Raw genomic sequence first — 23,956 nt, 5'->3', positions numbered from 1 at the left:
GGTTAGATTTTTCTGGCCAGTAATTTGACAGGTACCTGCCTGAAGTGTCACATTTAAAATTTCCTATTTCTTATGTTAGGGTTTAATTTAGCTGTAGGTGATCTTTTAAAGATCTTAAGGTTGGTTTTCCCTTGATTTATACATTCATTTATTTTGGTTATTATCGTTACCAACCATTACCTTTTTTTGTGTGTGTTTGTAAATAAATATTGTAACTTTTGTTGAGGTGTTTGTTCTTTTGTTCCTAAGTTGCTGTGTTACATTTTTACTGACCGCAAATTCTGAGTAGAGACAAGAACCATTGAAATTACGGCCGTAAATAAGGTCGTAACAATCTGGCGACCGTGACAGGATTTGCGCTCAGGTGTACACAGTAATTGGGACTTTGGAACGCTCCTCAGTGGGGGTTTATAGTATTTATTTTTGGAAATACCTTTCTCTCCTACCACTATGGATAATTTGGAAGACTTTGAGTTTAGTCCTGCAGAGTTTTTAGGGTCTGCCGACTGTATTAGGCATTTACCAGTACTAGGTAAGGAGTATCTTGTTAGTTGTGCTAGGTGGTTAGGTATTCCGTTCAAAATGACGGATACCAAGAGGAAGTTATTGATAATGGTGAAGAACAGTGTTGTGCAAGGTTTGGCTGAAGCTGAAGGGTTAGTTGGGGAAAATATTAGTGATAGGAGGTAGTTGAATTAGCGAATGATGATAGGTTAGTTGTAGATGATAATGGAATTAGTGGTGGTGCAGGTTTTTCGTTATTTGATGATCCTCCTCAGACTGGAGTCATTTATGAATGTCCGGCCAATTTGCCTCCAAGAGGAAATATTACCACAAACCCCTTCTTAACTGAAGAGAATTTAGTGCCAACAGTTCCTACAGTTCCTGTAAATTCTGATTCAAAGGAAATTCAGGAATATGACTTAATTTGTAAAAAGATAGAGTTGTTGAAATTGGAACATGCGGAGAACGAGAGGGTGAGGAGGCATGAGATAGAGATGGCCAACCTTAATTTGGAAATGGCTAGGTTACAGGGGGCCCCTAACCAATTTAGCACCCCACGAGGTAGTCAGCCTGACAGGTTTAATATTGGTGCTGCATTAAAATTGGTCCCCATTTTTGATGAAAGGAATGTTCCTGAATTCTTCAAGGCCTTTGAGAGGGTGTCTGCTCGGTTGTCTTGGCCACCAGAGATGTGGACAGTGCTGATTCAGTGTAAATTGGTGGGCAAGGCAATCCGGGTATATAATGCCTTGGAGGAAGGGATAGCCAGGGATTATCACAAGGTAAAGGCACTAATTTTAAAAGCATATGATTTGGTCCCTGAGGCATACAGGTTGAAGTTTAGGAACTTTAATAAACAGCCATCCTTGTCGTATGTAGAATTTGCCAGGTTCAAGGAGGAACAGTTTGACGACTGGTTGAAAAGTCGTCAAGTTGTCACTTTTTCTTCCTTGAGAGAACTCATGCTTTTGGAGGAGTTTAAGAAATCTTGCTCCAAAGAACTAAGAATTTATTTGGAAGAAGTAAAGGTCACTAATTTAGGTAGGGCAGCTCAAGTGGCTGACGAATTTGTCTTGACCCATAGAACAGGTTCAGGCAATTTCGCCAGCAAGGATATAAGTAATAATGTAGTAAAGTCAGCGAATTTTCATAAAGGAATAAGAGGTGATAATAATAAGCCTAAGAATTCTGTCGTTCAGAATAATTTCCCTGTTAGTAAGAATGGAAAATTCACGAGTAAACCTGGTACTCGTGTATTTTCCAATGGAGGTAATTCTGGAACGAGAAATAGTAATATGAAGACTTGTTTCTGGTGTAATAAACCCGGTCATTTCCAAGCTCAGTGTCACGCCAGAGCAAATTATCTTCAAAGGAATAATCCTGTGGCTTTAATGCCAAGTGCATCTCCTGACGTAAAATTACCGATTATAAATAGTGGTAGTGGTGGTAATAGTACGCCCGGAGATGGAAATAATAATCCACAGGAATGACTAAAATATGATAAATACATATGGCCTGGTAAAGTAATTTATAATTCAGTCATTATTGATGTTAGGTTTTTGAGAGATACAGGGTCTGCTCGGTCGTTAGTGCTGGAAAGCAGTTTAAAAGGTTTGGTGAAGTATTCAGGGAACTTTATTGTTCTGGGAGGTTTTCCGAACACAATAGTTTCAGCTCCTTTAATAGAGGTAATGTTGTCATTCCCTGGGTATTATGGAAAGACCGAGTTGGCCGTTGTCGAGAGTCTTCCTATAGCTGGTATTGATGGCATATTAGGAAATGATATGATTAATAGTGATGGCCAGGAATTATTCCCAATATTGTCAGTCAATAAGTGTCCCGTAGCAGTTACCACTAGAGCTGCAGCAAGAGCTGCAGACTTATTAAATAATGATGAAGAGTTAAATTTAAGTAGTTTAGAGGTAGACGTAGATGTAGGAAGACCCGGGTCTGTAGTAAGTAGTGTAGTAAGTAGTGATAATGTAATTCCCGATTGGGATCGAGCAGCTTTTATTGAAGCCCAGAAGAGAGAGTTTAATTTTGATTTAGGTGATACTTCTGACTTGACGAAGCCTCGATTCTGGGTAAAAAGGGGCTATTATATAGGGTGGAGTCGTCCCCTGGTTGCTAATGATCCCCAAATGTCCCGTATTGAGCAAATAGTGGTGCCTTCTCAATTTCAGAGACAAATATTAAATTTATCTCATGATGATTCCTTCTCTGGTCATTTTGGTGTCTGGAAGACGTTCCGTAGGTTGGCTAAATGTTTTTGGTGGCCAGGAATGAAATCGTCAGTAAAACGATATGTGAAAGAATGTCCAGTGTGCCAAGTGGTAGGTAAACCTAATCAGACAATTGTAAAAGCACCTTTATATCCCATACCAGCTATTGGGGAGCCATTTAATGAGCTGGTAGTTGATATAGTAGGCCCTATGCCTAAAACTAAAACTGGTTTTATCTATTTACTGACTGTGATGGATCGGGCATCACGATTTCCTGAAGCCATTCCCATGAAAAAAGTCACATCTAAGGCTGTATTTGACCAGTGGTAATTTTCTTTTCGAGGTATGGGATCCCTCGTAAGATACAAACTGATTGTGGAACTAATTTTACTAGTAAGGAATTTCGAAGTAAGTCTGCACGCTACTAGTGTTCCTTACCATCCAGAGAGTCAGGGAGTGGTGGAAAGATTCCATCAAACTCTTAAATCAATTTTAAGAAGATTTTGTTATGAGCATGGAGAGGAATGGGATAAGGGTCTTCCTTTTGCTCTCTTGCTCTTAGAGTCATCCAAATTCATCCACGGGCGTGGCTCCTTTTGAATTAGTCTTTGGACTAAAATACGGGGCCCTTTAGAAATTTTATATGAAGTTTTGGAATCTGATGAAATAAAGGAGACGAACGTGGGTGAATTTGTTGATAATCTTAGAGGAAAACTTTCTAGCGCCTGGAAGTTTGCTAGAGAAAATTTAGCTAGCTCTCAGGCTGCTATGAAGATTAATTATGACAAGAAAACTCGAGCACGGTCGTTTGAGCCTGGGGAATTAGTTTTGGTGTTGGGTACTGATTCGGATAACTTCCTTGAACCAAGGTATAAGGGGCCTTGGAAGGTGTTGAGGAAGGTATCAGATCTTAATTATGAAATAGAAGCTCCCGGGACCAAACGAAAGTGTCGAATTTTCACATTAATAGACTGAAACCTTATATCTCTAGTAGATCTGATCCTTTGGAAACAGGGTATGAATCGGTTTCTTTGGTGGCAGAGGTGCTTCCTGATGGGTCTGAGGAAATAATTAATCAAGTACCTTCAGATGCTTTATCCAAGAATGTGCAATGTTTGGATGGGTTAGATGAGCATCTGAAGCATCTTGATCTAAATCAAAGAAGGGAAATGGAAGGCTTAATTCGTTCTTTTTCAGATTTGGTTAGAGATTCTCCCGGATTGACCAGTTTAATTGAACATGATGTGGTAGTAGGAGAGGCTTCACCATTAAACAAAGTCCTTATAGACTAAACTCCCACTAAAATGGATATAGTCAATAAGGAAATAGAATATATGCTGAAGCATGATTTAATACAACCTTCTGTTAGTCCTTGGAGCTCCCCTATAGTATTGGTGAAGAAATCCGATGGACAGTATCGGATGTGTGTGGACTATCGTAAAGTTAATACCCATACTAAAAATGATTCCTTCCTCTTTCAAGAATTGACGACTGCATAGACCGCATTGGTTCAGCAAAGTATATTACAAAGTTGGATTTGCTCAAGGGCTACTGGCAAGTTCCTTTGTCGGATCGAGCAAGAGAAATTTCAGCATTTGTCACCCCATTCGGCTTGTATGAATGCAAGGTCATGCCTTTTGGGATGAGGAATGCTGCTTGTACTTTTCAAAGATTAATGAACCGTGTGGTCTGTGGGTTAGAAGGTACCGAGATCTACATAGATGATCTTGTTGTTCACAGTAATGATTGGAAAACTCATTTACTCAGGTTGGGTAAAGTTTTTGAAGCTCTCCGTGCTGCGGGCTTAGTCATTAACCTCGCTAAATGCGAATTTGGTAAGGCCACAGTTGTGTATCTGGGTCATGAGGTTGGTCTGGGTCATATAGCCCCGAAACAGGCTAATGTCGAGGCTATAACTAATCTAAAGAGACCGTGCAATGTCCGAAAGTTCGAAGGGTGCTAGGTATGACGGGATACTATAGGAGGTTCGTTAGGAACTTTTCTTTTCTGACATTGCTCGTCCCTTGAATGATCTTTTGCTAAAAAATAGGAAATTTATTTGGACTAGCGAGTGTGAGGAAGCATTCATTAAAATTAAGACTATTCTTATGTCTAAACCTATTTTGATTTCTCCGAATTTTCAAGCTCCCTTTATAATTGCTGTTGACGCTAGCGATGTAGGCATTGGAGGCGTTCTCTTTCAAAAGGGTGAGGACGAGGAGGTGTACCCAATATCCTACTACAGCAAAAAGTTGTTAACGGCAGAGCGTAAGTATTCAACTATTGAGAAAGAGGCTCTCGCCCTGATCCGTACCATATCTCATTTTAAACCATACTTAACTAATCTTTCTTTTCCAGTGGAGGTATGGACGGATCATAATCCGTTAGTGTTTATTGAACGGATGAAAGGGTCTAACCAAAGGATTTTACGTTGGGCCTTGCAGCTGCAAGAGCTCAACTTGGTAATTAAACATATTAAAGGATCTGATAATAAGATCCCGGACACCTTGTCTAGGATGTAAAGTGTTTATTTTTGTTTGGTCTTTCCCTGCCTCTTTCGCCCTGCTCGTTTCTCTTTGTGTTCATTTAGAGTGAAAGCAAGTGCTAACTTTATGGTTTGTTCCGACGTTGTTCGGTTGTTTCGTTTATTTATATGATAATTCTGTTTTTTTTTGCCAGTGTTGTTTTTAGTTTAAGTATTAGGGTAAGAAATATTCAGTTCTATATTAGTAATAGTTTCTTATTAGCTGATAGGTAGGTCTTTGTGCCATTTATATCTTTAATTTTTAGCAAGAACTTTTGGAATTTCAGAACTTTATCATTTTCTGTGATTTAGTACATTTTGTTCTTCGCTTTAGAATTATGTTCGATTAATTTTTATTTTTTTTTCCAGGCTTTGTATTTAATTAGACTGTTTATATATTGGTATGTTTAATTGAGGTATATTTAATGCCGACCTTTTTATTTCAGAATGTGTAATGCACAATTGTGTGTGCTTTATTAGATAATTCTATGCATGTTTACATTAAGGTTATCTTTACTTTTAAGATTGATGCTATTTTAAGATTTAATTGATTCTTTAGGTTGTATAAAAAATTTTACTCTATTTGATTAAAATTTTTTTTGTAGGGGGAGAAAGGTATTAGATTAAAGTAAATTAATAATTTGTTAATTATAATTTGTTAATAGTTGTCCAACCTTTTGATCTTATTTTAGGTTAAGTTTTTTTTTTAACAAGTTAGTATCGTTTATTAGTTCAATGAACTCTGTAAGGGAGTCATATGACTTCGCAGTTTTGCTTTGTTTACCGCCTTCTCCCCCGGTATTAGTGAACCATTGAAGTGCCGTATTAACGATCGTTGTTTTTCTCTCCTATGAGCTGTGTTGACTCGAGTGGAAGGCTTGATCGTAAGGGTGGTGATTCGTGACAGTTAGTTCGAGTTCCTCCTCACAGCCTGACGCTTTGCCACTTAAACTTTGGTCACTTCTGCAGTTTTGTACGGAGATTTGGAGATTTGGATCACGGCTTCTTTAATCCTTCGCTGCCTTGTGTGTGGTCGCTGGTGTTTGTCACCCGCGGCATTCATCAGCCACGCCCCTTCCCTCGTTCGTCGGAAGAATTCCGAACGAGTTGGCCCGTATCTACTGTGAACGGTGCAGTGTGTGGCGTGCGAGATCCGTTGACGTCCCGGATTCTCGGAGGCTACCACCCTCGGGGTTCCCGTGGTATTTTGGGTTGCCTGCAGGCATTGCAGCTTGACCCGGTTGACCTCGGCATCAGCGTCAGTGAGTTCTTGGAGCTCGTGGAGATAAAGTGATGGCGGCTTTCTACAGGTATGAGATATTTTTATAACTATTAAGACGATCGTGGATCGCTGGGTACCTGTAGATTTGCACGCCCCTGTTTGCAGTACGGTCTTCTGGATCTTGTATGACCTGAGGAGATGATTCTCTAAGCCTCTTGTGATTATTACTTTGCATCAATTTGTAAGATTATTTTTTCGTAATTCATTGTTTTATTTACTTTAAGTTCAGTTTAGCATTTAGTTAGTTTGTCCTGTTTTAGGTAGGAATAATATTAAGTTTCCAATTTATTTTCTCTTGCTTCCTTCTACCTAACTTAGTTTATTAGGTTAGATTTTTCTGGCCAGTAATTTGACAGGTACCTGCCTGAAGTGTCACATTTAAAATTTCCTATTTCTTATGTTAGGGTTTAATTTAGCTGTAGGTGATCTTTTAAAGATCTTAAGGTTGGTTTTCCCTTGATTTATACATTCATTTATTTTGGTTATTATCGTTACCAACCATTACCTTTTTTTGTGTGTGTTTGTAAATATATTGTAACTTTTGTTGAGGTGTTTGTTCTTTTGTCCCTAAGTTGCTGTGTTACATTTTTACTGACCGCAAATTCTGAGTAGAGGCAAGAACCCTTGAAATTACGGCTGTAAATAAGGTCGTAACAATGTGTGTGTGTATATATATATATATATATATATATATATATATGACTGGTAAAAATGTTCTGTAACAACAGAATTCCATCTAATAAAAGGAGCCCATAAAAAACACCAAAATATAGAGAAAAAAGTACTATGTTTCAGAGACTGATGTCTCCCTCTTAGGTAGATGAATGAAAAAAGTTTACAGAAAAGGTGGTATTTATACCAAGAGGTCCATCCACAAACAAGCCAATTTAAGTCACCCCCGCTGATAATCTTCCTTTAATCTTCTTAAGTGTTGGTTGAATGAAGACGTTGTCGATCGTATCTGAAATCCATGCTCCTTTTGAGATATTCATTACCTGCCTCTCTTTTATTAAGGCCGATTCCATCATTTGACTCTTGTACCGGCAGTTGCTGCTATAAATTACACGTGACAAATTCCAGTTTATTCTATGGTTATGTTCATTTATATGGTTGAAAATAGAGAATAACCAACCCCCTCGGAAAATCGAACCCTTTTGTATTTACTTACCCAAACACCTTAGCCAAATCCCTGATTAACGTCCAACAAAAGACATCTCCAAAGGACTCTGGGGTATACAAAATCCCATGCCAGGACTGTGACCAATCTTACATCGGATTTACAGGTAAATCCCTTCCCCAGAGATTAATACAACGTAAAACTTTATGCAAACTGCTTGCTTAATGTACACATTATGCAATTTCCTGCCTAATGTTCACATTAGGCAATTATCCACATTATGCGCAACATATATATATATATATAATATAGTATATAGTATATATATATATATATGAATATATATATATATTATACCCGTATCTTTGAACAAAGGTTGACATAAACTAGCTCAATCTAAGCCATCAACAAACGCTGGGTAAATCTATCTTTAAATCTGCGTCCTGAGAATTCTAGATGACTAACAGGATTCCCTTCTCCTAACCCTTTTGAGCAGCTTTGGAAACCCAGATTCCAAAAATTCAGAAACGACCCCTTGGACGAGACTTGGCTCTACCTCAGGATGTTGCTTTTCTAAAAGGGTGATGTGGAAGTAGACGAAGCTAGTTCAGGAAATTACTTGATCATAGAATATTCCTTTCCTTACTGACTAAGGATGTGATGAGTTGAGTTTATTCTGCGTATTCCTAGGCATTTCATAGCTTCAGATACGAGTAATGAAATTCCATATGAAAAAAATGTATAATTAAGACTAAATGGGAATTTTATGAGATAAATATTCCTTTACTTATTTATTCATTATTTCTTATCTTTTATCTATTCTTCTCTTCTAGCTTATTCATTTAATGTAATTTTTATTTTTTATCTATTGTTCTGTTCTTACTTATTCATTTTCAATCACTGTTTTATCTTATATATATATTGTTCTGCCTTTATTTATGCATATTCAGCATTTTTCACATTTTTTTTTCTTAAACTGTGTACTAGTCTACTTGAATACCATTGGCAGTATACGGCAAATCTTTTAAGGCCAATGGTTTTTCGATTGCTAAGGTTGTTACTTTTCCTCCATGTAAAAAGTTTATGCTGAATGAATTTTTTTTTTATTTTACGTCAAAATTTCAGAGAATTAACGCTCTCAACTACAATCTGTCTCAAAGAATATTAGCAAACCCCAAAGATGTTGAATTTCTGAAGAATTAAATCTATAAAAAAAAAATAAAAAAAAAATTAAAAAATAGAAAAAGTTTCTTGACAAGTGAATAAAAATGGAGTCTTAGGAAAGAATTGGACAATCATCGCCAATGAAAAATCTTCTCTCCCCATTTTCTGCGACATCAACACCCTTTCATCTTTCAAGAGATGGTCTCCTGCCAATTGTTTCCTTCGGGGCTGAACTCCCAAGGTTTTGCCCGCACGTAGTCATTATATAAGTCTATCACATTACAGTGATTCATATACATATATCGAACTACAAATGTCCTTTAGTATCTAATTCGCTCTACCTCGGAATTAATATATTTTCATATATGTTTAACCGAGGGGGAATTTATTAAGCGATAATAGAATTGGCGATCGGCAGGCGCGAACCATCGACCTCTCAATTCCAGGACTGGCAGTGAAGCCTCAGACCACCTTGAATTTCTTGAAAGGATGCTAAATAGTGGCAAATTACAGTCTGAAAGTGATAAACTTCCACAAGATAGTGGCAAATCTCACGTTAGAGATAAAGAGAAATTCTCCAACCAGTGGCAAATCTCAAGTTAGAGATAAAGAGAAATTCTCCAACCAGTCACGGCAGGTATCTACAGATAAGGCTCAAACTGGAACTTATCCAGTTGAAACCATATCTAAAAACCAAATAAAAACAGATCTAGATGCACTCAAAGTATGCTGATGCAACTTCCCGAAGAATTAGGCTGATTGATATGGGACAGTGTTCTCGATGTCTAAGAAATAAGCATATTGGTGGATGTTTGCACCCTGTTATATGCTTTTGTTCGTCTTCCCTGGAAAGAAAATTGCCCTCTTTTGCCCAACAACTATAGAATGGCTTTAGGTCAAGTGTATTCATTAATGAAAAATTAATCTAAGGTTCCTGGACGTTTGGATGCATACCATAATATCATCCAGGATCAGTTAAAACAGAAATTTATTGAGAAAGTTCCTGATGCAGTAGCTAGTGCTAATACACATTATATTCCGCATCATGGGGTGCTTAAAGATTCAGACACTACCCCTTAAAGGTAGTGTATAATTGCAGTGCTCAAGATGAAAAGGATAATCCTCCTCTCAGTGATTGTTTAATCAAAGGACCCCCCTGAAGGAGAAGTTAGGGGATGTTTTGTTAAAGTTTAGTCAATGATTTCGCATTTAGTGCAGAAATTAGCAAGGCTTTTTTGCGGGCAGGCCTGCAGAATGTTGATCGAGAATTAGTTAGATTTCTTTGGTTCCGAGATCCGCAGAACGCAGAAACAGGTTTAGACACTTAGAGATTTGCTAGTGTGCTGTTTGGTATCACATCATCACCATTTTTGTTGATGGCAACACTTAACTACCAATTGAGTATTCATGTAGCCCCTTTAAGAATTTGATTGCCAAATCCTTTTATGTTGATAATCTTCAAAGTATTATGTTTAATGAAATAGGAATGTTAGTTTTATGCTGAAGTTAACAAGCAGCTGAGGACTTGGGTAACTAACAATGAGAAACTTAAAACTAAAATTGAAGAAGATAACAGTGGTTATGTTGTTCCTACCACTACTTCTTCAGTTCTTGGATTATATTGGGATGTCAACTCAGACATGCTTAGTTGGAAGTCAGCTGAAATATTTGTACCTGAAGTAATCATAAAGCGCAATTTACTTAGTTTGGTCTCAACTGTTTTTTATACACTAGGATTCCTTTGTCCAGTTATCAAAAGGGGTAAAAACCTTATTCAAGCTGCATGGAGGACTAATGTCTCCTGGAATGATCCATTAGGCAAAGAATTTTTAAGTAGTTGGATGAAATTATATGAAGAGTTCAAAGCACTTAGTGAATTTTTAGTACTTCGCAAGGTTGCAAACTCAAGGAGTATGCTATGGTTTGCACATATTTTGTGACAGCTCGACCAAAGCTTATGGTTGTGCAGCCTATTTGGTAAGAAATGGAGGAAGTAATCTTATGGGGAAAGCTAAGGTTGACCCCCTTAAAGCAAAACTCTTCACAATTGGAACGGACATCAATTTGGTTAGGAACTAAATTAGCCAACTACATTCACAACGTTCTAAGTGATATTAATATTTCAGTAACTGTAATTTGGTCTGATAATGAGGCCACTCTATTCAGTGGGTCAGAAATGATAATTCCAAAATTACTTATGTCAAGAACAGGGTGGCAGAGATCAGAGAAGCGTCGCTAATTATCAAATATTTCATGAGACTACTGCAGAAAATCCTAAAGACTTTGTGACTCGTGGAGTCAAATTCTTTATGGTTTAAAGTTCCTGCCCGGCTACCATGTGATGGTTTGTGGCCAAGTCAAAAGGATGAAGTTGTAGTCTATTAGATAACAGCAGGGAGACAAATTGATCCAGTTAAGGTTGAATGTTTGTTTGAAGTTAAAGAATGCTCTTCTTTGGAGAAGATTTTCATGATAATGAAATAAGTACTTCAGTTTCTGAAAAAAAATGTTACTCAAGATATCACCGAATCCAGTGTCAAAGATTACTAAGTTTAAAGGCACTTTTATTTAGCTGTTCTATTCTGAGAATCCCGATCCAATTGAATATAAGAACTTGTGTGATCTTTTGCAGAAACCACATAGATTGACTGTCGAATTTTCTAATTTGATTAAGGATTTAGGTCTATATTTTTATCCATCCATTGGACTGATGAGGTCAAGAGGTCGCCTAGAGTTCACAGCTGAGACTGCTGTGAAGTCCAAGTACCCTGTAGCTACTAGTGTCACCAGGAGAACACTTAATTAACCTTCTCATGCTAAAGCACATATGTATAATTTACTTGGAGGAGTACAGGTAACTCTTGCTCCTATTCATTGACAACTTTGAATCCCCAAGCAATATGCAAAGTCCTTAGAAAATGTGTTATCTGCAGGAAAGTTGAAGGTAAACCCTGTGTTTACCCTGGTCTACCTTTACATGGAGTTGTTTTGAACAGACCTTTTGAGAATGTAAGTTTTGATTATCCTGGGCCTATTGTGATTACAAAGACTGAAGATAATGAACCAAGTTAGTTTTATATCTACTTGTTTCTTGTACAGCTACATGAGCAGTTCACCTAGATGTGGTGCTAGATATGACAGCAGAATCATTCTTATTCATTTTTGCGTAGGTTTTGGGGCACCTGGTCTGTTCCCAAACAGATAATGGGACAAACTTTAAAGCAACTGCCAAGTTTCTTGAGGAAATATGTATCGATACTCAAATATGAGAATATTTTAGTAATCGTGGTATTGTTTGGAAATTCATCGCTCCCAGAGCACCTTAGCAAGGTGGCTTCTATGAGAGGATAATCAGTGTTGTTAAGAATTGGTATGGTTCTCAAGATCCAATCTCGTGTTAATAAGAGACCACTCAATTATATCAACAGTGATATAATTGATAGTGACAGGATGTCTCCAGAACCCTTGTCAACTTCACATCTCTTATATGGCAGATCATTTGAAGCTATGCCACCAGTAGTTTTAGAGGATGAATCTAATCCTACTTACATGGACCACGATCAATTGAATAAGTAATTTTCCTTATTGTCTTGTATCATATCCAAGTCTAAGAAGGTCTGGAAGAATGAATATATAGTTTCCTTAAGAGAACGTCATTATGGTTCTGAATAATCTCAAAGTTGGGGATATTGTTTTGGTCCAAGTTGAATCTCCAAGAAGGGAGTAGCCTCTAGGTAGAATTGTTGAGCTTCGACCTGTCTCAGAAGGAGTCATACGGTCTGTAGATGTGTACTGCAAAGGTCATGTCAGTACACAAACAGCTGAAAAACTTGTACTTTTAGAGGTTAATGAGCCATTGGATGAGGAACTTACATAAGTAATCTTGATGATAATGTGAATACTAATGTTCCTAGTTCTGAAATGCCTGATCTCCCTGGTCAAATGATTGAAAGACCTCAACGTACTAGCAAAATTAGTGCTACTCTAGAGATAAGAGAGCTCATAAAACAAGGAGCTCTATAAGAGGAGTTCAGTTCTTATGTGAGAAATGACCTTCCTTTTTTTCTGCTCTTTGGGGGAGGTGGGGGGGGGGGGGGGTGGGGCGGCTTGGCCTGAGAATGTCATAAAATGACACGGTTAATTTAAATTTCCATTAAAAGAAAAGTGTTAATTTCTTTATCACTAATTTTACTGTAGATTTATTGCGCAAAATATTACGAAAATTGTGTAATGGAGAAAAATTAAAGTAATTTTAGTAATTTATCAAGACGCATTTATTATTACTTTTAACAAGTCTTGAACTAGTTTAAAAATGTTCAATGTAAGTTCTATAATATTGCATAGTAATCCTCGCACCTTGTATATGAATAGATCAACCTGGAGTCGATTTTAAAACCTTCATCTGATGTGCTAGCTTGTTTGTTGAGACGAATGTATGAACATTTTTATGGAGTACAGTATTCTTTCGTATGCTGCTCACAAGAAGACCTGATCTTGATGTTGATATAAAGATAAATATGTATCACACAGTGTTACCAATTTAGCGACTTTGTCGCTAGATCTAGAGATATTAGTTTCTAACTAGCAACTCTTTTTCAGCAGTTAGCGACATAGCAAAAATCTAGAGATATTTAGAAATATCTAGCGACAACACTAGAGTTTTGCATTTGTTAGATGTTTTGATAAAAATAAATATCAAATTGCATAGATTTAATCACACACACGAATCTTAGTTCAAAACGTAACTGTTCTCACAGAACAGTTACGTTTTGAACATGTCAAATACCTGTCCGTTTGGTAACCAATTCTCGTGCCGTTCGTCGTCACTCAGTTAACCCGCCAGTACTAGATTGACGAGAGCCAGAGTTTGTGCGATCTGTCGCTTCTTTTCAGTCATTTTAGTGAGCAGTTGGAAATGGGCAAGCCGCAGTATACGCAACGTTTCCGGAAGGAGTGGCTCAAGGATTGAGCTGAAAAACTGAAGTCACCTATAAGGTACTTAAAATACTGAAGGGAAGTCAATTCATACACCTTTGAAATGTTTAAATTTATTATTTATTGTAAATATGTCAAGTGCATGACACAGGGCTCTTCCTCTTCAATAATCAGCTTCTCCTCCATACCTGGATGGGAAATACAGAAATTGCACGTTAGTGGTGAAGCATAAGAATTAACTTTAATTATATAGGTAAGAATAATATGGCAAGAAGCACTTATACATAGGAATATGCAAACTGTTACCTTACTGTAAGTAGGTCAAGACAAGAAAAACCAAGTATGACAACCATATCAAGGCTGGATAATCCTATCCTGAAATAATATAATATCCGTGTAAGTTTGCATTAAAGGAGATTCTTACAATTTTATGTTGACTTATCCAAAAATAACAAATGGTAGCTTACCACTATGTACAATAAACCCATGAACAACCTTCAGTCGAGTTGCAAAACCACTGTAAGGACAAGAGAAATTCTTTATACGTAACTATTAAACATTCGTGAATATCCGTACTCTACCGATGGCAGATAGGAAGGACTTTAATAGGCAGCGACAAAGGCTCAAAGAGATTGCTACGATTACCATTCAGTATTTGCCTCAAAAAATACTTGGTACTCACCGTAGTCCATCCGAGCAAGAAGGGATTGAAGTCAATGCTTAGGAGAACGTGACTTTTCTCCACAAATCATCCACTAAGGTGAGTCAAAGTCGAGACGATGATGAACAAATCAGTCGTAGGAGGCAGAGCACATCCAGATGGCCACCAATTACGCCGTCCAAATTATGGAACCAAGGGAATACTTCACAAATGCCTCTTGAGGGACCCTTGATTCTTAATAACATTATCAGAGCCTCGTCCAAGACATCCTCCAGGAGGACAGGCTCACACTGACGATGGAAGACGGGCTCAATGGCATACGGGTATGTGGTGGGTCCTACAGGATAGCTCACTGCCCTAATGCTCTGACAGGACTGTCCGGACTGACCGGACTGGAAGAACTGCCTCGACTGCTGAGACTGCTTGGACTGCTAGTACTGACTTCTCACGCATTCACGATCTCGACGTTTCCTCGTAAACAACAAAAAGAGGAGGAGTCAACAATTTGCTGATCATAACTATGGCAACAGGAAGGACTGTAAGCGGTACCAAGTATTTATTTTACTTATTTTGGTAATACTAAAATTCCATATTTACGAATTCTTCCTGCCGCTGTAGGCAAGTACATTAAAAATCTATTTATTCTGTATAGTCCCGGGGAAAAGATGGAAACTTTTTCCAAAGAAAAAATTTTCATCCAATAATAAATGTACAAAATATGCATGGACATACAGTAAAATTTAAAATTAAAAACAAAAAATGAATTAGTGAAGCATTTGTCTTGTCCTCGCTTCACTGGTTTCTGCAGCTTTCCTGCGGGGACGTGAGGATTTACCTAAGAAATTATTTTCAGGGAAATTATTTTCAGGGGAAAGACTGTCAGGACAAAAATGGGTGTTCTCCAACATGGGGATAAGGTTAGAAACATGAATCTTGGTGGTCTGACCGGTTTTTCCCTTTTTGACCAAAGCATGGGTAACCTCACCCAGATCATTAAAAAAAAATCTTCAAAATTATTCCTAATGGATAATTACTTCTTTTAGTATATTCTTCCTTTATTAGTACGATATCTCCTACTTTTGTCAGTTTGTGTGAGATGGGACGATATCTACTTTTCCTATCGACAGCTTGATGAATTAGAGTACCTAAAAATTCACTATGGTAGGTATCTAACAATGCATTTCGGACTTTACATAATTTTATATAATTTTTAGAAATATCTGAAACATGACAATTGGCAGGATGAAAATCTGGATCCTCTGGAAAAGGCTGTAACTCAGGAATCAAATTTAGTGAAGTCAACTCATATCCTCTGATAAGCTGTTCAGATGTTATAGGCTGAGGTACATAATCAATGTAGTCATCTCTTAAAGCCTCTTTTTTAAAGGCTATCGGTCGTCTGTTAACGAGATGTATGATATTACACACAAGAAATTCGAAATCATAAAATGAAAGTACATTGTTTTTGATAGCTCCAAAGATTAATCGTTTTACCATCTTAACACATACTTCGACCAAAGAACCCAGCTGACTGCAACCCTTAAAATATTGCTGAAAGGATAAAGGTTTAACACAAGTTTTCTTCAAAATACAATAGAGTCAGAGAGTCATTAATGAAAGAGCTTATAATATTAGCACCTGCTACCAACTGCGTTCCTAAATCACTGATACACAACTGGGGTATGCCATATTCAAAACAATGTAATTGGAAAGCTCTAAGAAAATCATACATTCAAACTTCTGCAGACCTTTGAGATTAATGGCCCTTGACCAAGTAAAAGTTATGCACAATAACCATATTTTCTGTGTCACCTTTTCATTCTTTACGTTGAAAGCTCCTAAATAGTCAACAAAAACATTTGCAAAGGGAACTGTAGGAGGATCTGATCGGAAGTCTCTATAGGAATTTTGATTTAATTTTATGGTACGATTATTAAATCTTCGACAATGAACGCATTGCTTTAGAACTTTTTGACAACTGAAAAATGTTAGGAATATAGTAATACCTTCTAAGCTCAGTTAACACAGAATAACAACCTGAATGTAACAATTTTACATGTGCGTCCCAAATAATCAACTTAGTTAAATGACTGTCTGGATGTAATAGCACTGGAAATTTGCCGTTAATATTATAATTCCACTTCTTGAACTTACTTTTCACTCTTAAAATACCCTGTTCATCCATAAATAAATTTAGCTGCGTTATGATCGGAGGAATCTCTTTCTTGGAATTCATACCAGTTTGAAAATAAGAATATACCTCAGGGAAATACTTACATTGTTCAACGTGTAACAAATGACTCCGAGAGGAGGCAAAATAGTTAGTAACTGGAGAACAAGGAATTCCTGCCTTTAATTTCCACTTGTGTAAGGCCAAAATACTCTACGATAAACTAGTAGAAGTCTCCTTAAACAAGAATAACTTTCCAAATCAACAAGGTGGTTTAAATTTTCGGTAGCACAAATTAAGGGAGACGAATGAATCTCCGTGGCGACCTCAAATGCTGGGATAGTAATCGACAATTCAGGGACTTCGGTCAAGCTAATGTCTGGGCCTGTAAAATACCATGACTTTAAGGATTCTGATTATGCGATACACATCTAGTAATTAAGTCTGCAGGGTTATTCTTACCAGATATGAAATTAAACTTGACAGGATAAATTTCGCACAATCTCTGTATATTGTTAATTCTGTTCAAAACAAAGGGAGAATGTTTATTTAATTTGTCTAGCTTCAAAGACGCAGAATTTAACCAATGTAACGCACAAAGAGAATCTGTATAGGCCATAATATTCTCAATTTCTATGGGTCTTATGCAAGACGGGCCAGATAAATCTTTGTAAATATCCAGAGCACACTCAACACTTAAGTGGACGGCATTTAGTTCAAGGGCAGGTATCGATTTATTCTTTAACTGTTTATTAACTAGTCTGTTCTTGGTATGAATAAAACTTAGATGGCCTGTATCAATATGCTGCAGATAAATAACACAACCGTAAATATCTCTACTTGCATCTGAAAACACAAAAAAAAAATGTTATATTTACAATCCTAGGGACCTATAAAAAGATCGTGGAACTTCTTATAGGAGGAGCTCTATTTATTTGTTTGCAAATGTTGCTCCATTCTCGCTGCAAATCTGTAGCCAAGACTGTATCCCAGCTTAAATTTTTCTGGCACTGTAGCTTATGCATAAATAATCTGCAGCGATTAAACAAGGGCATATTAAAGCCAAAAATATCAAACTGAGAAGCAATAGTTTGTAAAATTGACCTCTTAGTTTTGGCACTTGAATCAAGGCATATAGGGTTAGTAAAAATTTCATCAGAATTCCTGTCCCATGTTAGTCCAAACAATTTACTGGTGCTAGGGGTAACTTCTTCGGTCTCTCCGTCTATTTCCGTCTGTAAGGCTATATCATTAGTAACAACCTGCTGAATATAAAACCTATAAGGGTTAAAAATACGAGGCAGCTGTTGGTACGACCATTTCAACTCCTCTGAAGTATTAACAGTAATAGCCCCATTATCCATGTAAATAAGCGAATAAATGGACCTTTTCAAGCCAGATATGCGAGGATCCTCAGAGTGCTGCAAAATCAAAATGTAATAAAGAGCCATCATTAATAAAAAAGGACTACATCGAAGACCAAAAGGTAATCTCAAATTCTTGAAAGCTACTAATGAAAAATCACCTTTGCCGACATTCTTGAACCAAAAAAATAAAAGTTTAGCCTGGTCATTTTCGGTCAAAGCCAACATATTGAAAGCTTTCTTAAGATCAAAAATAAGTAATTTCCTGTCAAATCTCAGATTCAAAAATGACGAAGATAGCTTTTGGTTTAATGCAGGTCCAGAATACATACACTGATTATGAGACAAAGAACTACCGTCTACCGAGTCTTTAAGATTCGATAAAAAGACCACCCTACACTTTGTGGTGACTTTGTCGGGTTTAAATATTGGCATGTGAGGCAGAAAGGAATATTGAGGATTCTCAGCTTTAAAAATATCAAGATCATGGATGGGTTCAATAATACCTGCGTTAATCTGTTCCCTTATGGTCTGATCAAAGAGTTGTAGAAGACCATCGCGCTGTTTAAGTTTTCTAAAATTAGACTTTAGTATTAGTTTAGACAGTCTTTAATTTTTAGACAACAAATGGGAGACTGCCATTCCATAATAAAGGAACCATAATTCGTCCATCAGACTCCCTCTGATGTATGGTTTTAATTGAAAAATCGACCAGCTGTTATTAAGCTCGACACTTTCAGTCATTATAACACATTTTGATCATAATTCAAAAAATGACCGCATTCAGACTCCAAAATTTGTTCAGTGGCCTGCTGCAATTGCCTTTCCATTAGTTTACCTTTATCATTGATAACTGAAAAGGAACAGTTTACTTCAAAACCGTTGTCCTGGTCACCATCAGACAGGAAATCTATTCTCGTGTTTAATAACAACGAGCTACTACAAACATGCACCGTAGAAACCGAACGAACATTACCGTCAGGTACAGAATTCAAAACTCCTGGGTTTACATTTAGGCAGGTTACGTTGTTCAACATCAAATCGACATTACCCTGCAATAAAATGCCAGCATGAGAATCTATGTATACCGAAGGATCAACGTCACCAAAAATTACGTCGGTACCTGCTAAACAATGTAAAAAGTCTGTACCTAACAAGAGGTTAACATTATCAATAGTGCGAGTGTGTTTATTTAACAACTTATCAGCAAACCTCATACCCTGGTTTTGAAAACTTTCAATTACTTAACCAAGCAAAGGCAATTTTAAAGCAATACTAATATCAGGTACAACTAAGCCAAAAATTATAAAAGACAAACTACCTATTTTCACAGGCACTTCTACAATTTTAGTATAATATTCTTTATTCCCATTAAATCCACTCACCGTAAGTCTAACATTCGAATTGATAGTTTTAAGGTTTTTCTCTTCAGCTAACCTACGAGTGATGAAGGTGCTTTGTGAGCCACTGTCCCTTAGACCTCTGTAAATGTCGCTGCCAATACTGAAAGAAAACGTGGGTAACACCGAGTTTCCATACGAGTGCAACAAAACTGCAACACCGCTGTTTACTTTTTGTGGAGTTTCAAATTTTACTTTATCAGATTGTTTAGATCTGCTGCCTTTGGAGGGCTCAGACTCGCAAAGATAACTCATATGCCAACCACGGCAATTAAAACAACGTCTTCTAAATCTGAAATGACAGTTGCTAGATTCATGACTAAACTGACCACACTTAACACAACCGTGTTTAGATTTTAAAATTTGCACCTTATTGGTAGGGGAAGGGAACTTTGAACATTCATAAATAAAATGAGAATTATTAGCGTTACCAACTTTAAGACACAAAGAACAGCTGGGTGAAGACCTGGAATCTGAATCACTCGTTACTGCCTCTACAGCTAAATTTACCGCTTTTTCTTTTCGAGAAAAGTCCTTATACTCCTGTACATTCTGCGAGATTTTACTCTTTGTACCTTTAGCGACCTTTTTGTCGTTCTCATATCTCTCACATGCTGTAAAAAAGTTAGTCTTTATTTCATCCAGGGCAGGGTGAGTCTTGCCTGTAATCTGAATTAAATGGCGCTGGAAACTATCATTCAGCCCATCCCAAGCAAAATACCTAATGAACTCATCAACGCTAATATTCAACGTCTCCACTGATTCACATACCGATCTGAGTTTGGAAATAAAGAGAAAGGGGTCTTCACCATCTTTCAAATGTAAAGCAGTAATTTTCTTAATGGCTGAATTCTTCCGAATATCGGTTGATGCAAATGCTGAAATGAGCAATTCTTTGGCATCAGCGTAATGCTGCTTATCCGCTTCTAAGGAACCTAACAAAACCTTTCCTCTACCCTCAACTTGTTGTTTAAGTAACAAAAGCAAATCCCTATCGGGATAGTTAAAGGCTTTAGTAGTTCCCTCAAATTCTGTGATGAACTTCAAAAAATCTTCACCTTCTACACTACGAAACTTGGGAAGAGGTGCTACAGGCTGTTTAAGTAAACTTCTGGCTACATCGGTAACATTACTAGAGCTAAGGATACTCGAGGAAATATCTATGAGAGGTAAACAGGTTTCAATCTTATCTATATAATCCTGACATAATGATAATTCCATCTCTAAATCTGTACTATCAGAATCCCCTGGAAATTTCTTATCCAAAATCTCAGTGTCCAAGTCAGTTAACTTATTCTTATAATTTACCAGAATACCTTGATAGATAATTTTTCTTCCTGGCTAAGAGTATTGAATGTGGAGGACCTGTTAAAATATTCAGTCACCTTTTTGCGGATGACTTTCCTTTGTCCAATAAGCACAGATAAAGCAGACATTGTTAAATTATACAAGAAATAATCATAGAAAGGAAAAAAATATTAATGTAATGATCCTAAAAAGGAAAAAATTAATATCAAAGTGATAAATCTGAAAGGAAATAAATTCCAGTTCACACAATGGATCCCGACTACCTTCACCAACTAATGGGATTCTGCATAGCGAAAATCCAACTTCCTTCGTCGTTGCCCCACGTTGGGCGCCATGAGCTGAAAAACTGTGAAGTCACCTATAAGGTACTTAAAATACTGAAGGGAAGTCAATTCATACACCTTTGAAATGTTTAAATTTATTATTTATTGCAAATATGTCAAGTGCATGACACAGGGCTCTTCCTCTTCAATAACCAGCTTCTCCTCCATACCTGGATGGGAAATACAGAAATTGCACGTTAGTGGTGAAGCATAAGAATTAACTTTAATTATATAGGTAAGACTAATATGGCAAGAAGCACTTATACATAGGAATATGCAAACTGTTACCTTACTGTAAGTAGGTCAAGACAAGAAAAACCAAGTATGACAACCATATCAAGGCTGGATAATCCTATCCTGAAATAATATAATATCCGTGTAAGTTTGCATTAAAGGAGATTCTTACAATTTTATGTTGACTTATCCAAAAATAACAAATGGTAGCTTACCACTATGTACAATAAACCCATGAACAACCTTCAGTAGAGTTGCGAAACCACTGTAAGGACAAGAGAAATTCTTTATAACTATTAAACATTCGTGAATATCCGTACTCTACCGATGGCAGATAGGAAGGACTTTAATAGGCAGCGACAAAGGCTCAAAGAGATTGCTACGATTACCATTCAGTATTTGCCTCAAAAAATACTTGGTACTCACCGTAGTCCATCCGAGCAAGAAGGGATTGAAGTCAATGCTTAGGAGAACGTGACTTTTCTCCACAAATCATCCACTAAGGTGAGTCAAAGTCGAGACGACGGTGAACAAATCAGTCGTAGGAGGCAGAGCACATCCAGATGGCCACCAATTACGCCGTCCAAATTATGGAACCAAGGGAATACTTCACAAATGCCTCTTGAGGGACCCTTGATTCTTAATAACGTTATCAGAGCCTCGTCCAAGACATCCTCCAGGAGGACAGGCTCACACTGACGATGGAAGACGGGCTCAATGGCATACGGATACGGGTATGTGGTGGGTCCTACAGGATAGCCCACTGCCCTAATGCTCTGACAGGACTGTCCGGACTGACCGGACTGGCAGTACTGCCTCGACTGCTGAGACTGGTAGGACTGCTAGTACTGACTTCTCACTCACTCACCGATCTCGACGTTTCCTCGTAAACAACAAAAAGAGGAGGAGTCAACAATTTGCTGATCATAACTATGGCAGCAGGAAGGACTGTAAGCGGTACCAAGTATTTATTTTACTTATTTTGGTAATACTAAAATTCCATATTTACGAATCCTTCCTGCCGCTGTAGGCAAGTACATTAAAAATTTATTTATTCTGTATAAGGATGATAGGTTTAAAAACTGGCTGCTTGAGGCCCCAGGTGATAGATAGTAAAAAGGTTTTTTGCAAACATTGTAAGTGTACTGTTTCGGCTAAAATTTGTGACTTAGAGAAACAGGAACACCAACAAACACAAAAGCTGAGGAACCATTCAGTACACAGAGGCAAGCTGTCCTACCATTTAAAAAAGTTGGTGAATTAAAGAAAGTTGAAGGAACTCTATCCATGTTTGTAGTTGAACATTGCTCTATTCGTGTGGTGGATCACTTAACTGAGGTGTGCAAAATATGCTTCAGTGACAGTAAGGATGTTAGTGAATTGAAATTAAAAAGATCGAAGTGCACGGGTATAATAATTTGCAATGTTCTTGCACCGCACTTTATGGAAGACTTGCAAGCTGATATTGGAAAGAGAAAATTTAGTCTGATAATTGATGAAAGTAATGACGTTACTACCTCAAAGATGCTGGGATTTGTCATTAGGTATTACTCTAGTTCGCTGAAGGGTATTGTTGTTACATTTTTCGATTTAGTTGAACTAAAAGAATGTAATGCAGAGTCAATATGTGAAGCAATCAAAATGTCACTCCATAACAACGGCTTAGAAATGCAGAATCTGCTGGCACTTGGAACAGGTCACGCATCGGTAATGACAGGTATTAATAATGGAGTATTTGAGAGACTGAAAGCCGAAATACTCCACCTGCAGCTAATTAGATGCTTATGTCACTCAATTCAATTAGCTGTTTCACATGCTGCACGTGAAACGTTGCCACGGAACTTAGAGTTCATGATTAAAGAGACATGTAACTGGTTTTCCCAGTCATCTGTACGCCAGGAAAAATACAAACTATTGTTTGAAACCATCAATGATGATTTACCACCTCTGAAATTAGTGCAGTTGAGCCAGACTAGATGGTTATCTAATCTATCGAGCGTGCTGTGGTGAGAATTCTGAAACAATGGACTGATCTTAAAACACATTTCCAATTAGCAAGATTAGAAGAACGATGTTACACAGCAGAGCTCTTATACTCAGTGTTTAATGACAAACAGAATTATGCAATTATTCTTTTTATCAAACCGATACTTGGCGAGGTACAAGCTGTCAATAAGAATTTTTGAAGCGGAAATGCAGAGGACCCAACAAAATTGCTGAGAGACCTTGACTTATTGATTGATTCTTTAGGAGCAAAGATATTAATCCCAGGAAAGAAAGTTATGCATTGCAAAGTGATTGAAGAACATTTGGATCCAAGACCTTACATGGGTTTTGAGTTTGAAAAGGACTTGGCTGAGGGCAAATTTTCCTCTACGGATGAAAGTTATATACGAGAGAGATGCACAAAGTTTGTCGTTGAATTGGTAAAGCAGCTCCTTCAACGCCTACCTGACAATATTCGCGTGTTGCAATCGGTCTCACTTTTGAGTGTTGATGAATGCTTGAAGCCCATTAAATCTGATATAATTGAGGTGTCAAAATTATTTACAGATGATGCAAGCTCCCTTACTCAAATAGATTTCCAGTGGAAGAAACTTCATCATGTGGTTTGGACAGAAACATCAAGTACACTAAATTTCTGGTCAGAAGTAGCCCACTACAGAGATGCGTCAGGTGAAAATCCATACCAGGATCTGTCCGAAATGGCTCTCTCTGCATTATCTTTACCACATTCTAACGCTGACG

The 23,956-nt window shown here is 37.4% G+C and overlaps 1 protein-coding gene and 1 long non-coding RNA gene across 3 annotated transcripts in view; both read right to left on the bottom strand.

The window, feature by feature from the left end:
* LOC135208870 (uncharacterized) overlaps nt 1–23,956 on the bottom strand; it is a 231,619-nt gene that overhangs the window by 65,725 nt on the left and 141,938 nt on the right. The gene's annotated exons all lie outside the window — the stretch shown is intronic.
* On the bottom strand, nt 18,727–23,385 carry LOC135208867 (uncharacterized). Its single transcript, XM_064241452.1, has 2 exons — nt 21,635–23,385; nt 18,727–21,473 (listed from the first exon to the last, which is right to left on the bottom strand). Exon 2 carries the CDS (start codon nt 20,562–20,564, stop codon nt 19,188–19,190), a length of 1,377 nt encoding a protein of 458 aa, XP_064097522.1. The 5' UTR covers nt 20,565–21,473; nt 21,635–23,385; the 3' UTR covers nt 18,727–19,187.

Source organism: Macrobrachium nipponense, chromosome 35 (assembly GCF_015104395.2).
Source record: "Macrobrachium nipponense isolate FS-2020 chromosome 35, ASM1510439v2, whole genome shotgun sequence".
Taxonomy (NCBI): Eukaryota; Metazoa; Arthropoda; class Malacostraca; order Decapoda; family Palaemonidae; genus Macrobrachium; species Macrobrachium nipponense.
The sequence above is the reverse complement of the archived record's forward strand: the minus strand, read 5'-3'. Positions and strand labels throughout refer to the sequence as shown.

Excerpts from the sequence above, each read along its gene's own strand:
- LOC135208867 (XM_064241452.1), bottom strand. The coding sequence starts at position 20,564 with ATGGAATTATCATTATGTCAGGATTATATAGATAAGATTGAAACCTGT.